Source organism: Notolepis coatsorum, assembly GCF_963971535.1.
Source record: "Notolepis coatsorum genome assembly, chromosome: 6".
In the NCBI taxonomy this organism is placed as follows: Eukaryota; Metazoa; Chordata; class Actinopteri; order Aulopiformes; family Paralepididae; genus Notolepis; species Notolepis coatsorum.
In genome coordinates this window covers 39398008-39415136 of record NC_140170.1, presented here as the reverse complement: position 1 = coordinate 39415136, position 17129 = coordinate 39398008, and the positions used below count along the sequence as shown (strand labels likewise).

General features: G+C 45.2%; 1 protein-coding gene across 1 annotated transcript in view; it reads left to right on the top strand.

Moving 5' to 3' along the window:
• The window catches only part of snx33 (sorting nexin 33), an 81611-nt gene extending 66105 nt beyond the window's left edge, over nt 1-15506 (top strand). The window contains exon 2 of the mRNA XM_084316516.1: nt 12788-15506. Within this exon, the coding sequence (XP_084172642.1) occupies nt 12788-13041 (254 nt within the window). The 3' untranslated portion in view covers nt 13042-15506. The remainder of the gene's footprint in view (nt 1-12787) is intronic.
• Nucleotides 15507-17129: the final 1623 nt, after the last annotated feature.

The window sequence follows — 17129 nt, the reverse complement described above, 5'->3', positions numbered from 1 at the left end:
GAGGTTCCTCTGCATGATTGAATGTGGAAAACAAGACGGGGTAAGCTACTGTATAAATGTTCCTGTGGACGCAGACGTGTTCTTGGATGTCTCACCTTCAGGCAAACATGTGCTTGTTGGTAGCAAACAAACACAGAGGTCTGATTTAGTTCTGGCAGCTTTTTTTCTTTTTTTTGTACAGAGATTTCAGGACAGTTTTCAAACAATGTGTTGTGATTGCGAAACACTTGGTTCCAAGTTTTTTTTCTTCATAGTTTCTTACAGTCAGTTGACAAGAGTGTTTTGTCGTTACAGCAGTTGGTTAGCGCCATTACGTCACAACACATGCAATCCGCAAGATCCCCCGATTACTCAGACTTGGTGGGATAGCGGTTTTTGATGACGTCAAACATTAAGTCTATTTCTTAAGGGTTTCTTTGGCGAGGACGGCCCTCTTCAAAGTACAGTAATGTTTGATATCGCTGCCTGCCATGTATGGGTTAAACATCCAGAACCATTTAATTAGCTTATATTGGAACCCAAGGTCCCTCAGTCCTGACTAAAATTAGATGTTTTTGTCCTAAAAACGCTGTGCTAATGCTTGGACTTGAACCAGCTGCTTAGTTCTTACTGTACACATACTGTAGTGCATGCTGGGGGGGGGGGGGGTTAATTAAAAGGACCATCAGAAAGGATTTAGTCAAGGTCATCATCATTAGTATACATTAGTATGTATTAGAGAGTCTCATCAGATACGATTACAGCTTGGTTTGGTAACCTGTCTGTACAATTAAAGTCCAAACTGGTCCGTCTGATGCAGACTGCATGGAAGATCATAGGGGTGAAAGGTCACCCATCCCTGCAGTCTATTTTTGAACAGGCTACTCTAAGGCAAGCCAATAGAATAGTCTTGGACCCCTCCCATGTCTTACATGCCGAGTATGAGCTATTGCCCTCTGGGAGGAGGTTTAGAGTTCCACGCTCGAGACTAAATAGGTTTAAAAACTCCTTTATTCCGATCTCAGTTAAACTTTTAAATAGTGCCAGATAAAGGGCAACTATCGAATAACTGATATTTGGTTGTTATATTATCGATATTCAATAACCGATATTTGGGTTTTTTGGGTATACTATTATATTATATTATACTAGTATATTTGGGTATACTATTCTAATGTGGTGTTGCCAGACATCCTGCTGTGCAGGTACTTTACTGTATCCTTTTTGTATCTCCTCTGTTTGGAGTCAGTTGTGTTGTGTCATGTCTGTATGTGTCTGTGGCTGTAGTGGGTGTAAGCCCAAGACATTTCCCAGGTGATGGGACAATAAAGTGACTCTTGATCAACAAACCAATACAAATTCAAACACATCTAAGCAGCATACAAGGGCATACAGGTACACGTATGCAGATGCTCACACATTCTTGGATTACTATAGTTGTGAGGACTATCAACTACATTCATTCCCTAGTTCCTTACTCTTAACCCTTGACCCTCACTAACACATGCCTAACCATAGCCACAACACTTACCCAAACCTAACCTAAACTAGTTCTAACCCTAAACAAGACCCATTAAATTACCTATTTACTAGACCACACACAGACTCATACACACAGACAGACAAAAGCGCTCAGAGTTTATGTACTGTAAACAAACACAAACTATCTGAAAGGCGGACATCCTTTCTCAGATTACATAGGTCAGATCAGAGGTGTAGATACTGTAGATAGATAGTGCTCAGCTAGGTCCCGATGTTAACTTTGACCCTGTGAAGTCTGCCTGTGGGAATGCATGGAGGTATGAAGCAGACTTGTCACTGGAGATTCCTGTGTTCAGTCTGCCAGGATGGTTGTGGTCACAGCTAATCTCAACTGTCCTTGCTCTCTCTCTCTCCCTTCTCTTTTGTCCCCCTTTGTCTCTTTCTCTCTCTCCTTTATTCTCTCACTCTTTCTTTCTTTCTTTCTTCCTGTCACCCTCTTTTTTTCCTCTCTTGTACTCCTCACTCTGTATATTTCTGATCTCTCCTCTCCCATCCTCCTCTCATCCTCTCCTCTTCTTCCCCTCTCCTCTCCTCTTCTTTTTGCCTCCCATCCCCTCCGCTTCTTTCTTCTCCACTGCTCTCCCCTCCTCTCCCCTTATCTTCTCTCCTCTCCTCCTCTCCCCTCTTCTCTTCTCTCCTATCTTCTCTCCTCTTCTCGTCTCTTCCATCAATCAATCAGATTGATTTATATAGCACATTTCACATGACGCGTGTCAACCAAAGTGCTGTACAGAGGGTAGATACACATAGATACATATTAACAACAATCACACTCCGTTTTATGGGAGGGCACACAGGCAAACACAGGAAAACAGGGCATGAGTCAGTGAACGGGAAAGGCTAGTAGGTAGAAGTGGGTTTTGAGCCTCGATTTGAAGGCATCTATCGGAGGTGGGAATGCTGTTCCACAGTTCAGGGGCTACGATAGCAAAGGCACGGCCCCCCCTGAGCTTGAGGTTAGACCTCCGGACTGTCAGGAGCCTCTGATCGGCTGACCTGAGGGACCTGGTGTTGGAATAGGGGGATAGGAGGTCTGAGATGTAGATGTATATATACAGTATAGTATATATTCATATATCTTTCACAGAGTAGCTCCCCACTTTGGTTCCACTGCACTGTCACAGACAGCTCTGTTCTCTCAACAGCTCTGTTCTCTCGACAGCCGTGGTCATGGAGCGTGGTAGCTGCTAGCCAGGAGACTGCAGTCTGGTTGGGCAAGATAAACAAACCTGGTGAATTTCCAGGCCGCTGGTCGTGTATCATGGAGCATTTGTCTTGGGGGGGTTAACCTCATTACTCAGGTTTACTGATGTTCGTTTGTCGACTTGAATCTGGGATTTACAATGTAATTTACAGTCTGAGCACGTTTTGTAAATCAGGGGCCTATGGAACCTAGTAAACCCTATGGGTCCTGAACTGCGGCAACATTTATGAAGTGATTAATGTAGCTAGGCTTTACTCGCATCTACACCATAACATTTGAAAGATAAGGAGATATTTTGATCAAATATGCTATGCTATTTTACAAGGATGGGCTTGTAAATCTTTATTTATCTTGTTTACCTCGATTCCTTTCTAATAGTTGACTTTCTTTTGCAATATTAGGCATACAACCTCACATGTGAGATGAGAATGTTGAGAAGTGAACATTCTAACGGTGATGGTCACAATGGCTACTGATCGCTAAAAACTCTGGAATACCATGGTAAAAGGGTTAATCTGACAACCGCTGTGATTCGCAGGTCTGAGGCCAGGCAGACGGAGCTGGTGTGTGAGCGACGCACCTGTTGAGAATATGAATAACTTACTCAGTCGACTGGATCCAGTTAATGCGATTTATTAACTCAGAGAGATCAATACATACACAATAGTAGAGAGAATATGGCTGGAAGGCTCTCCTCCAGGTTAGTACCAGCTATGAGACCCGGAAGTGAGAGGAAGAATCGAGAGAGAGAGAGAGAGAGAGAGAGAGAGAGAGAGAGAGAGAGAGAGAGAGAGAGAGAGAGAGAGAGAGAGACCCCTTTATAGTCAAGGGGGGAGGGGGAACACCATAACATGGGTCAAAAGGAGGTTTTGGGGAAGGGAGGGGTTAAAGACATCTCTGTGAAGATGGGACAGAAGGAGGAGACAAGCTCCATATTTTAACTAGAATATTAGGATTGATACGGGACTCTGCTAAACGCTGCATAATCTCTCTGCCATGTATAGCATGCATCGCGCGTAACAGTCCTCAGACGGCGGTGATGTCTGCGTAGAGCTAGAGCAAATAGAACGGACCAGAGGAGAGGGGGAGAGCGCCTGGGGCATCATTTTATTAGAAGAAGAATGCAGGAATAGGGCAACATCTGGAAATGTTGATTCAGCCATCATGCTTGTCTCCACACGCACACATGCACACCCCTCTTCTCTGTCTCACAGACAGGCTATCTGGTGATACACGTTCTCCTCTCATGCGGAAAACACAATGCATGAATGTAGGTCAGCTCCGCAGACTGTATACTCCACACGCCTCCCCAGCACCACTGGCAGGAATTCCATAAAAAACAATATATATACAGTATATATTGTTTTTTTTTGTTTTGTTTGTTTTTCTTTGTATCAATGTCTATAATTAGAGGTGGTCCGCTCTCATTTTATGCAGATTAAAAAGTCTGTTTAATTGGACGTACACGTTTTCCCCTTCAGGTCATCATCAGTGTCACTTTGTATTTACAAAAATGTAATAAGAAATCAGGGCACCTCAACCTTGCCACGTGAGCCTCCAGATACCCTTAGTATAGCCTATAGCCCTAGTATACACACTATAGCCCTAGTATATACTATAACCCGTTTCAGTCGCTATATATCACTGTTGCAGTGTAAACAATAAAACATTAAATCTTCCCTTCCCCCAATCAACATTTGGCGGCATAAAAGTAATTGATAATAAAAATAAAAATGTATAGAAAATAATTTTTTTATAAAAAGGTGTATAGTAAACATTATCATGGTAAGTTAGACGTTTTCACACAACTACACCCAGTCACAATGCCTCTTCAATATCACACAACCACACGACAATTTCCCAAATGTTGTAAAATTCTGAACTTTCTTCCTTTCTCAGTTGAGTGAGTTTCTTAAGAGCCAAGCTTGATGTTACGTTTGTCAACCAAAGGCCAAGAGAGGAACCACTAACATTCTTCCAACACAGAGCAATCAGGCGCCTGGCTTGTAGTAGACATAGATCAACCGTTCTACACTCTCTCTAATAGGTCGAGGACATGTGAGAGGATGAATGAGATCAATAAAAGAGGGGATGCTTTGGCTTGAACCTCCTGTGAGGTGCAGTCTGGCCGCGCGCCTCTCGGCCGCCGTGTCCCTGGAATCAGAGGCTTGGTACAAAGCACCGCGATGGACACAGTGGTCCTGTGATGTGGGTTTTTCACCCGACCTATAATGTGCCTATTGTTACAGTAGTTGGGCGCCGGGGGGGAGGGGGGTGGGGGTTAGGTAGGAGGATGTAGGTCATGTGAATAACTGTGTAGAAGATATGGTGATAGTGATTGTTAGTCATTGGTATGATAGCTTTTTAATTAAGACAAGTGCAAATCCGCAATAGATGTGACCGCGTATGGACACACACACACACACGCACGCACACACACATACATACACACACACACACACACACACACACACACACACACACACACACACACACACACACACACACACACACACGCACACATACATACACGCCTCCTTTTCAGCCTCCTAGGGCGAAAACCATGGCTGCTAGATGGTGGGGACGCGTGTATCACTTCCGCAACGGATTTAGTCGGAATTCGGTTTCCGGGTTGGCCTGATTGGCCACGACGGCCACGTGACACGCCGTGGCACGCCCCCCACACACACATACATACACACACACACACACACACACACACGTTGCCGCTGCGCCCTGCTGTGGCGACGCTCGCGGGAAGCAAGAATCACTTATGCGAATCTGGTAGTTGGTTTATGACGTTAATTACAACTCTCTCATCCTGCTTTCCACAACGCGACAATATATAATAATATTGTCGCGTTGTGGAAAGCAGGATGAGAGAGCGTAGATTTCAGTGTGTATCATTTAATCATTTATCATTTAACATTTGAAAGGCATACATTGTTGTCATAATACTTTTATCCAAAATGCTTCTTACTGTTACTGTTAGAGACTGTGCTAGACAAGATAAGTATGAAATAAGAGCCCTAACAGTGTTTATTATTAAGAGTCAGATAGTCCTCCTAACAGTGTTTATTATTAAGAGTCAGACAGTTCTAACAGTGTTTATTAGTAAGAGTCAGATAGTCCTAACAGTGTTTATTAGTAAGAGTCAGATAGTCCTAACAGTGTTTATTAGTAAGAGTGAATGAATGAATGAATGAAAACTTTATTTAACAGATTGCAGAATGGGTACAATACAGTACGGCTCAATACATACAATTGTTAAGGGGATGCAGACCTGAGAAAGACGTTTGTCTTGTTTCCATCAGGGTCCCCCATTTTCAATTCATATAGACATTTATGACATACATAACATACATGACATTTATGGCATAGGGACATATAGGTATTTAGTACTGATACATTTGTGACATAGGCGGTATTCAAATATACAGTACTGTTACCCCTAGATCCTGACAGAGTATATACATATGATGGGGAGGGGACTGTACATTAGGAGGGGGTGGGTGGGTGGGAGGGGAATATACATACGGCGGGGAGGGAATATATACATGCGGTGGGGAGGAGACTGTCTATTAGGAGGTGGTGGGGGTTTTGGGCATTTACGGTGGCCAGTTTCGAATTGCAGCCTCCCGTAGGTGCTCTTTAAGGGCGGTTTTGAATGTGGGCAGGGATTCACATTCCTTTACAGCTTTGGGTAGGGCGTTCCACATTGTTGTGGCATAATTGCGAAACGTGTTTAGTCCCTTGTTTGAGCCGAATCTGGGTTTAACATGATTTGTTGAGCTTCCTCTGGTGTAGTGGTTGTGGTATTCACTGACCTTTGGGAAGTATTTTGACATGTACATGGGCACCCCGGTCGTATAGTGTATCTTGTAGACCAGGCCCATTGCAAGTTGCTGTACTCTGTCGTCTACTCTAAGCCATCCTAGGTTGGCAAAGTGGGCAGGGGTGAGGTGGGTTCTGGGGTTCAGGTCAAGTAGTAGTCTGACCAGTTTGTTTTGTGATGTTTGTAATTTTGTTTTAAGCGCCTTTGAGGTGCTTTGGTACCATGAGGTGCACGCATAGTCATAGTACCCTTGAATGAGTGCTCCTGCCAGAGTCCTCAGGGTATTCTTGTTTACCAGAGAGGAGATCCGGTACAAGAATCTAGTCAGATAGTCCTAACAGTGTTTATTAGTAAGAGTCAGATAGTCCTAACAGTGTTTATTATTAAGAGTCAGATAGTCCTAACAGTGTTTATTATTAAGAGTCAGATAGTCCTAACAGTGTTTATTATTAAGAGTCAGATAGTCCTAACAGTGTTTATTATTAAGAGTCAGATAGTCCTAACAGTGTTTATTATTAAGGGCGTTTTCACACCTGGCTCGTTTGGAGCTGTTGATCCGAAACCTGGCGTTTACCCGCTATTTCGGTTCAGTTGGGCATATATGAACACAGCAATCACATTCTGTTGCGGAACAAAACAAGCGGACCGAGACCACCTAGAGAGGGTGGTCTCGGCGCACTTTCAAACGAACCCAACGCGACTCGTATGCTGTGAGAATGCAATCGATTTAGCAAACCGACACAATAATAATAATAGTGAGCCGTGGGTCAACGTGGAGCAGCGATGACTCGGTACACTGCGGCAGTGCCTCGTTGATATTTGGGCAGACGATCACATTCGTCAGATGCTGGAGAACACGCAAGTGTACAGAAAGTTTAGTGACTGTAGTGACGCTGCAACAGCAGCACCGTGCGAGACAACACCTCCTCTCTCTCTCTCTCTCTCACCGAGAGAATGAATGTGGACTGTTCCATCGGGGAGCTTCGGTGGTAATGTGAGTGGCTACAGACCGCTGCACTTAAATATAAACATTAGTCTACCTGGAGACTCAATGAGGTAATTGTAGATGTCGCCATAAGACGCTTCTGGCCATTTAGTGGGATCATTGTTTCATTATCCTGGTCGGCTGAAAGGACACTGGCCACCGAAGCTCCCCCCTCTGATGGAACAGTCCACATTCATTCGTGCGTCATCTCGCGTCTCCAGACTCTGTGGGCAATCTGCGCATGTGCATGGGTAATAATAGGTGCTTTAAAATGGGCTTTTTCGCTGCCGATTTAGTTCTGATCGATTAGGAATGCCTCGCGCCGTGTTCAGGAGATTGAGGCGCATAAAAGACTATTCGATCATGTCTCTAGCACCCCCACAGCCGTATCTGCAACCACTTACATCACGGCTCTCATCCACATTCATTAATTTGCTCCCCCGCTCTCTCCTCCCCGATTTCAATGTAACGCGGAGATTCAGGGTTGGGGGGGGGGGGGGGGGGGGGGGCACGCCCCAAAATCTGACCAATGAGTGATAGTTTGCTCGCGCGTGCGTTTGTTTTGGTCCGTGTGAACACAGCCGTGTGAACACAAACAAACTAAGAATCAAGTGCAACAATTGTATCATAATAGTCCCTGAATCGGAACAAAGCAAACGAACTACAGGTGTGAAAACACCCTAAGAGTCCTAACAGTGTTTATTATTAATTAACGTCATAAACCAACTACCAGATTCGCAAAAGTGATTCTTGCTTCCCGCGAGCGTCGCCACAGCAGGGCGCAGCGGCAACGCTGCTGCCGCTGCCGCGGGGGGCGTGCCACAGCGTGTCACGTGGCCGTCGCGACCAATCAGGCCAACCCGGAAAAACCGAATTCCGACTAAATCCGTTGCGGAAGTGATACACGCAGTGGGGACACGTTTGTGGACCAACCAACCAACAGAGTGAGCTATAGAGCTGCTGGTCGCACTACTGTATCCTGTTAGTTAGTATATGGCCATTGTAGGGCTGTCCCCGACTAAGGATTTGGATGGTCGACTATGATTGGCCAAAATTTGCCGTTAGTCGACTATTGGTCGACTAAAAACAAAAAACAAAAAAATATATATAATAATAATAAAAAAACGATTACATTTTTTTTTTTTTTTTTTTATCATTCCATTTGGGCTGTGGGGGGTGCTTAATGTCTGAAGGAGTTGACTGAAGGCTTCTTGTCCTCTGCAAAAGCATGCAATTGGTCCACTGATGGATACATCTTGATATTTGTCTAGTCTAGTGTGTTCATTAGATGGGTGAAATCCTCTTTCAGTGCCTCTGTGCCTGTTTTCGTAGGCAGTTAGACTCTGGTATGCGTGCCATTAGCGTTAGCCACGCTTCTAGGCCTCTTTTCTTTTGGAAAGAATGATACAAAATAAAATTAAAAATAAATATTATAATTTTTTTAAAATCTTTATATATATTCGACTAAGAGGTTGGGTAGTCTACTACGGCTCCTTTCGACCGATTAGTCGACTAATCGACTAATAGGGGTCAGCCCTAGGCCATTGTATAGCTAACAATAATCTCATCACACAGATTCATGACATATTATAATGCCTCTCAGTGTCTTACAATGTGTCTTAAATGTCTGATTGTAATGTAAGAATAGAATTATACTACACACTTTAATGAGCTTGTTGCCTCAAAAAGGTCTACAAATTAAGTGTTTGTGTATATAGACCAAGGTTTTATATAGAACCACTCAAAGAGCAGCCCTATATAAAAGTCACACTGCAGCTCCCTCTTTGCAATGAATTTAACTTAATTTTCTTGAACCTATAGAAATCCTTTACAAGGGGGTTATTTTTAGTGTCATGACCTCACTTGGAAACACCACAGTTTAGGGTGTGGTTTGTCACTCTTTGCATTACACATAGCATGAGCAACGTCAGAAGGATCCGCCCCTTCCTGACAAAAGAAGCCACCCAACTCCTCGTCCAATCAACAGTCATCTCCCGCCTCGACTACTGCAACGCACTGCTTGCTGGCCTCCCGGCCACTGCCACCAAGCCTCATTCAGAATGCAGCGTCCCGCCTGATCTCAAACCTACCGAAGTCGGCCCATGTCACCCCACTTCTTAGGGACCTACACTGGCTCCCCATTGCTGCACGAATCCGCTTCAAGTCCCTCGACCTGGCATACCGTGCAGCAAAGGGAACCGCTCCCACCTACCTCCGGTCAATGGTCTCTAACTACACACCCTCAAGACCCCTACACTCTGCATCTTCTGGCCGCCTCAGACCTACTCCTATCCAAGCAACGGGAGGGTCATCAAAGAGAAGTCGCCTATTCTCAGTCCTTGCCCCACAATGGTGGAATGAACTACCCACCCCAGTTAGGACAGCCGAAACCCGTCCAATCTTTTGCGGTCGACTAAAGACGCACTTCTTCAACCATTATCTAAAAAAATAAAAAAAGGGAATCTAACCCTAACTAACCTTACCGTCATGCACTTGTCCTAATAAACTAACCTACACTGTAGCACTCAACACTCTGATGAACATTGTTACTCAGCTGATAGAGTTGTACCCTTCCTGATGACTTGTCGTACAGAACTTGTAAGTCGCTTTGGAAAAAAGCGTCAGCTAAATGACTAAATGTAAATGTAAATGTCACCATAAGCAACTTCTAGGCTAAACGGCCCGCTTGGTAAAAAAAAAAGAATTATTCCATGTTTTGTTTTGGTCTGATGTGTGGGTTGAGTGGGGATAGAGGGGAGGTTTGAGTGAGGATAGAGGGGAGGGGTTGAGTGGAGATAGAGGGGAGGGGTTGAGTGGAGATAGAGGGGAGGGGTTGAGTGGGGACAGAGTGGAGGGTTGAGTGAGGAGAGAGGGGAGGGGTTGAGTGGGGATAGAGGGGAGGGTTGAGTGGGGATAGAGGGGAGGGGTGAGTGGGGATAGAGGGGAGGGGTGAGTGGGGATAGAGGGGAGGGGTTGAGTGGGGATAGAGGGGAGGGTTGAGTGGGGATAGAGGGGAGGGTTGAGTGGGGATAGAGAGAGGGTTGAGTGGGGATAGAGGGAAGGGTTGAGTGGGGATAGAGGGGAGGGGTTGAGTGGGGATAGAGGGAGGGGTTGAGTGGGGATAGAGGAGAGGGGTTGAGTGAGGATAGAGGGGAGCGGTTGAGTGGGGATAGAGGGGAGGTTTGAGTGGGGATAGAGGGGAGGGGTTGAGTGGGGATAGAGGGGAGGGTTGAGTGGGGATAGAGGGAGGGGTTGAGTGGGGATAGAGGGGAGGGGTTGAGTGGGGATAGAGGGGAGGGTTGAGTGGGGATAGAGGGAGGGGTTGAGTGGGGATAGAGGGGAGGGGTTGAGTGGGAATAGAGGGGAGGGGTTGAGTGGGGATAGAGGGGAGGGTTGAGTGGGGATAGAGGAAGGGGGTTGAGTGGGGATAGAGGGGAGGGGTTGAGTGGGGATAGAGGGGAGGGTTGAGTGGGGATAGAGGGAGGGGTTGAGTGGGGATAGAGGGGAGGGGTTGAGTGGGGATAGAGGGGAGGGGTTGAGTGGGGATAGAGGGAGGGGTTGAGTGGGGATAGAGGGGAGGGGTTGAGTGGGGATAGAGGAGAGGGGTTGAGTGGGGATAGAGGGGAGGGGTTGAGTGGAGATAGAGGGGAGGGGTTGAGTGGGGATAGAGGGAGGGGTTGAGTGGGGATAGAGGGGAGGGGTTGAGTGTGGATAGAGGGAGGGGTTGAGTGGGGATAGAGGGGAGGGGTTGAGTGGAGATAGAGGGGAGGGGTTGAGTGGAGATAGAGGGGAGGGGTTGAGTGGGGATAGAGGGGAGGGGTTGAGTGGGGATAGAGGGGAGGGGTTGAGTGGGGATAGAGGGAGGGGTTGAGTGGGGATAGAGGGGAGGGGTTGAGTGTGGATAGAGGGAGGGGTTGAGTGGGGATAGAGGGGAATTCACACATACTGTTGTAAACCACCTGGAGTCTAACCTGGGTCCCCTGCATGAGAAACCAAACATCTCATCCAAAGGGGACCCCTCCCCCCGGGTCAAGGGAGAGATTAGTCTTAGGGCATTTTCTCATTAGGCACGGTAGGTCCGTTCCGCCCCCCCTCCCACTCCCCCCTCTGGTCTGTGTACACACCACAGTCTCGTTTCGTTCCCAAGCACAATTGAGGAGAGCAACACTCCGGTACAGCAGGTGGCGTATGCACCTAGTTGGTTTGCTATAGCTGGGGTTTAAACCCTTCTTGCTCTCGGATAAAGCATTTCGCGATCAAATTAGATAGAGTTTAGCGAGTTAATAATAGATGACGCAACAATAAGCGCTCCCTGCGCCCTGATGTCTGTGTTTGTCTCTCTCTCTCTCTCTCTCTCTCTCTCTCTCTCTCTCTCTCTCTCTCTCTCTCTCTCTCTCTCTCTCTCAGACACACGCAGCCTGGCCAATTTGTGTGTGCGTGTCTGTGTGTTTTCATGTGTGTGTGTCTTGACAGAGAGAGAGAGAGAGAGACATAAGCGCTCGGCTAAATTGCAACACAGCTTCCCTCGTTGGAGCAGGTTTTACACTACAATCCCAAACGGACCTAAATAATATTTTTAAATTGAAGTATGAATATAACTCTATTCTGGGAAAGCAGGTTAGCACCAACAGAACCACTTGTTACAGCAAGCCTCCTCCGTGTTTGGTACAGTTTGTTTGCACACCTGCGATCGCTCCGTCGTCGGCCACGTTACTGTGGGAAGTGATTAAACAATGGAGGGATCACTGGTTGGTTTTTGTCCGATTATGCTGTCCACTGCATCAAACCACGGAAATGTGTCCTTGTCATCAAATGAGCTGCCTGATTTGCGCACTGCATCCCTTACTTTAAGATATTGAAGCCTCATCTTCTTCACTTTTAGCTCAACATTGTTGACTGATCTGTTGTACCCATGCACGCACGCAAATACTCACCAAAATTGCCCAAAATTCAAGCAAGCATGAAAGCCTTACAGGTTTGCTTGCACACCACGCTCCATTCCGTTGTCGGGGACACTGGTTCGCACCCGAAACCACCTTTTCAAGCGGTCCCGTCTTGGAGCGAATCAGCGTGCCCGGTAACGGGGGGAGCGTTCTCATCACACTTATTTTGGTGCGATCGTGCTCTGATTCGACCCCGGATGGCTAGTGAGAAAACCCCCTTACTAGGCTTCAGGCTGGGCTACTCTGCTACACTAATCATGCTACTAGCTAACATTTCCCCCTTTTGTTTCTGCTCTCAGGCGCCTTCGCCAAGGTGAAGGAAAGCCAGCGGATGAGCGACGAGGGGAAGGGCGACCAGGACGAGGCGGACGGCATCCGGAAGCGCTGCCGGACCGTGGGATTCGCCCTCCAGGCCGAGATGAGCCACTTCCACCACCAGCGAGAGGTAGACTTCAAGGAGATGATGCAGGCCTACCTCACGGAGCAGATCGCCTTCTACCAGAAGATCGTCCAGCAGCTGGAGCGCACCCTGAGGATGTACGACACTCTGTAAAAGACATCTTGAGGTGGCCGCCTGAACCGGCTGCAAGATGCCCCCCCCCCCCCCCCCCCAAAAGAAAAGAAAGCATTGAGGACATTAGGTATTTGTCCTTCAAAGGTGATTTTTTTTGGAGTCAAATGCTTGAAGGCAAAAGGAGAAAACTGTTGTCGAAGAGACATGCAATGCGAAGCTGGTCGACGCTCTCGGCGGAGTCGCGCGACCATCCGATGGATTTAATTTTCTATGTTCTTTTTGAAAGACCTACTGTACGCATAAACGTCTGAAATCCACATCACTTCTACTATGTTATGACCTGTTGTTTATTTCGCATAAACAGGAAACATTTTTATTTAAGGTTGTGTTTGTAAACAAAATGAAAACGAGACCATATAGGTTTCAGATTAATAGTGGTTCCATAGTTCGCCTGTCGTATAGTGTAACAACATTAAAAGCCATGACACGGGTCTTCTTCCAGAAACCATTCCCTTCCTACTTTCCAACATCATGCACTTTGGTCTTACCAGGGTTTCAAGTTATTTCAAGTGAATTTCAATATGGTAAATTCCAGAAAACTGGAACTACAATTGAACTATCTCAAACCCTGCTTGCTCTTTTCTTGATCCTCCAATCCCAACTGTTGTTTCCCTCGGACAAAGAGTTTGCGGTTTGAGAGAGGTCAATTGAACCCTTGAGGTGAAGAACCATATAAGTCTGTTCTGAACATTTACAGTGCATTTATTTGTGGTTCTAAAATCTATCTATATCACTTGGTGTGTGAATAAGATACACCTGAACGTGCTCAACCTCTACGGTCTTTAATGATGAATTTGCACAAAACCTTAGACGATAACATTTGAAAACGCCATTCAAGTGAAATCTTAATGGACTTAATATGGTTCTTCGTCTTTAGGCTTCGATTGAATCGACGACATCCAGTATTATCAAGCGTTCTGAATTGTAGCGTTAATCCACTGAATTGACTCAACTTGAAGTGAACGGACCCTATTCCTGGACATAACTGTGTGCAACATATAGGAAAAGAGGAAACATGCCCCCAGAATCGTTCATCATCACCTCCCAACGGTCCTTGTCACGAGGACTGGCCTTTCTCAGGTGTTTTTCTATATGCATTACTTCACACCCTTCCCCCATGTACCAGGGTCCTATTGCTGACGACCAACAGTGGCCAGTCTTCTACTGGGAGGAGCGAGGAGCAGCGGAGAGCAAACCGAAAGTGAAATCCTTGTATGTTGTCGCCTATAGTCGACTTTTTCACCTCGTTCTCAACCCTCTCGTGAGAGTGAACGCCAATCAGAGAGCGGATGTAACTGGTCACGTGTGTGGCATCGACGATGCTAAAATGAAATGAGAGAGAGAGAGAGAGAGAGAGAGAGAGAGAGAGAGAGAGAGAGAGAGTTGGTCATCAATAGTTGGACCCTAGTGTTAGATGAGTTCTCTGTAGGCCTTGCGCCACACACAGCATAGGAGAATCACTAAGTAATGTAATCCAATGGTGTTTCCACTCCCACCTTCCTGTGGTTTTCGGCAAAGTAAGTGCCTTTACGTAACTGAGGCATTTTACTGTGATTTATTCCTTTCTTTTTCTAAACAGGACCATCTGTTTGTGTCCTGCCTCTGTCCAAGAGATGGAGAGACAACATTGCCTTATTGGAATTGGTTATGATTATAGAGAAGTTTGCACAGGTTTGTGTTGTGAGTGTAGGTGTGAGAGAAAGAGAGAGAGAGCAAGAGAGAGAGACATTAGTTACCTTTGCTGATCAATTTGTAAAGCCTGGATTCAAACCCGGGTCACCCATATGGCAGATGGTACCAATCAGCTGAGATATTAGGCTTACTAGGTTTCAGGCAGATAGTACCAATTAGCAGAGATATTAGGCGTACTAGGTTTCAGGCAGATGGTACCAACCAGCTGAGATATTAGGCGTACTAGTTTTCAGACAGATGATACTAATCAGCTGATATATTAGGTTTCAGACAGGGTTATTCTGCCACACCCCCCATTTGACTTTCCCATCGAGGTCACGGCACCACTGTAACACACCTAGATTCAAACCTGTGGTCTCCTACATGGGAATAACACCTACCAGTCAGCCAAAGAGCCCCCCCCCCTGGCTGAGGCAAATAGGCTTACTATGCTTCAGCCAGGGCTGGCTACTCTGCTACACAAACAAAATGATTACCTTGGCATGCAGGGCACACTTGATTTGTCTTTCCAACCAAAACTGTGTGTGGATTATGGTTAATCGAAATGAATTTGAATTTTGTGTCAGTTGATTCAATATTTCGAAGCACTTCTCTGGGGTCACAAGTTCAACCGGTTTCACAAATATGTATTGTTCTTTGATTAACACTAGATCTAAAGGGGTCATTTCTTTGTTTTCTCATTCATTTGCTGGACAAGAATGTAGGAAACACATTTTTACAGATTTGTCAATTAAAGTTTGAATAGTCTATGATTATTCGTTGACTAAATAATTCTTTACTTGGGGGCAGCCCAAGTGTGTATGTGAGATAAAAGAAAAACATTTGAAATAAGATAACGATTTAAATAAGATTCAAATTAGTCATTTTAACATATCATTTGGCTGCATGCGTTTAATTCATGTCATCTGGTGGTGTTGCAAAATTATTGAAATGTTGACAATATATTGACACATATTGTTCACTAATCTCTCATAGAGTTGATTGTTGATTGATGTTTTCGATTTTGAACGCTGCTCCATGTTTTCTGTTACGATGGTGCCGCTTTGCTGGCATGATGTGGTGGAACTCAGTTTGCAGTGTAGAACGGAGAGATAAACAGGATACAGGAGACGGCGTAGTGGTGAATAATAAGGGTTTTATTTAGAACAGAAAACAACAAACACGACTGACAACAACGTTAACAATTAAACAATGAACCAGCAAGTGTCTGCTGGCCCACAACACCTAATATACAAACACTAATTAGAGACAGAGGGTAATTACAAACAGGACACAGGTGTGGTAGACAGAAACAACCGAACACAGAGCACACTGGGAAAAACAATAACAATTGTACAAACAACCAACAAGACTAAAACATATTTACAAAACACAGACAGGGGAACACAAGTCTAACAAAGTGGAGACAACAACGACAACACAGACAATAAACATAATAAACATAAATGGCAGTAAATAATATTAATCAGGTGAGTGAGCTGATGCCAGATCTGCCAGATCTGGATCAGCCCACCGGTTGGCAATGTTGTAGTATGAAGGGGTGTATGGAAGGGGAGTTGAGACGGTCCGACACCTGGACCAGTCGAACCGGGAGAAGGGTTGCCGTCCGGTCCCGCAGGACCGGGGGAAGTGTTACAGTTTTCCTCTGCACTCTGCCTGAGTGAGTGAGTTTATGTTTATGACCAAGTAATCTTTGTCCCAGTAACATTTCTCATTCCCTTTTTAATAAGAGCAAATATTTCAATGGAAGTTGTGGCTGGTTCGGGACTATATTCTTAGTGTGGTGTCAACCTCAGAGATTTATAAGGAGATTGGCTGCATCACTGTATGTTTAGTGCAGCAACCATTCAAGTAATGGACAATAAATCTTTTAATGTTGTGTTTGTACTGATGCAGAAGTAACCGATTTGAATGAGGATGGTTTAATCTCCATCTCAATATTTTGGTACACATGCATTTCAAGGATGAAAGAATGTGTATGATTGTTTTTTTTTTACACTCAGATAGTTCTTTATGCTGAGAGTTGTCTTAAACTCTTAAAGGAACACTATCAACATTATGTGGATACGGACCACTAGAAAAAGCTAGCCTAGTTGACCACTAGAAAAAGCTAAAACACCTGTCCCGGACTTTTAAGCTAGCCTTCTGGAGAATACGGTAAGCGTGTTTTCCATAATGTTGGCGTGTTCCTTTAACACTTTCACTGCCCAAGCTTAATTCCTTTTTACCTCCTTGAATGCCCAGCACCACTTCAATGTTAACGTTAATATCGCCTAATCTATGTTTTAAATTATGTGTCTAATCTGCCCGTCGCTTATCAAAGACTAATTTTCCAGTCAACATTGTCGTAGCAGATTGTTTTTTTATCGATTCAT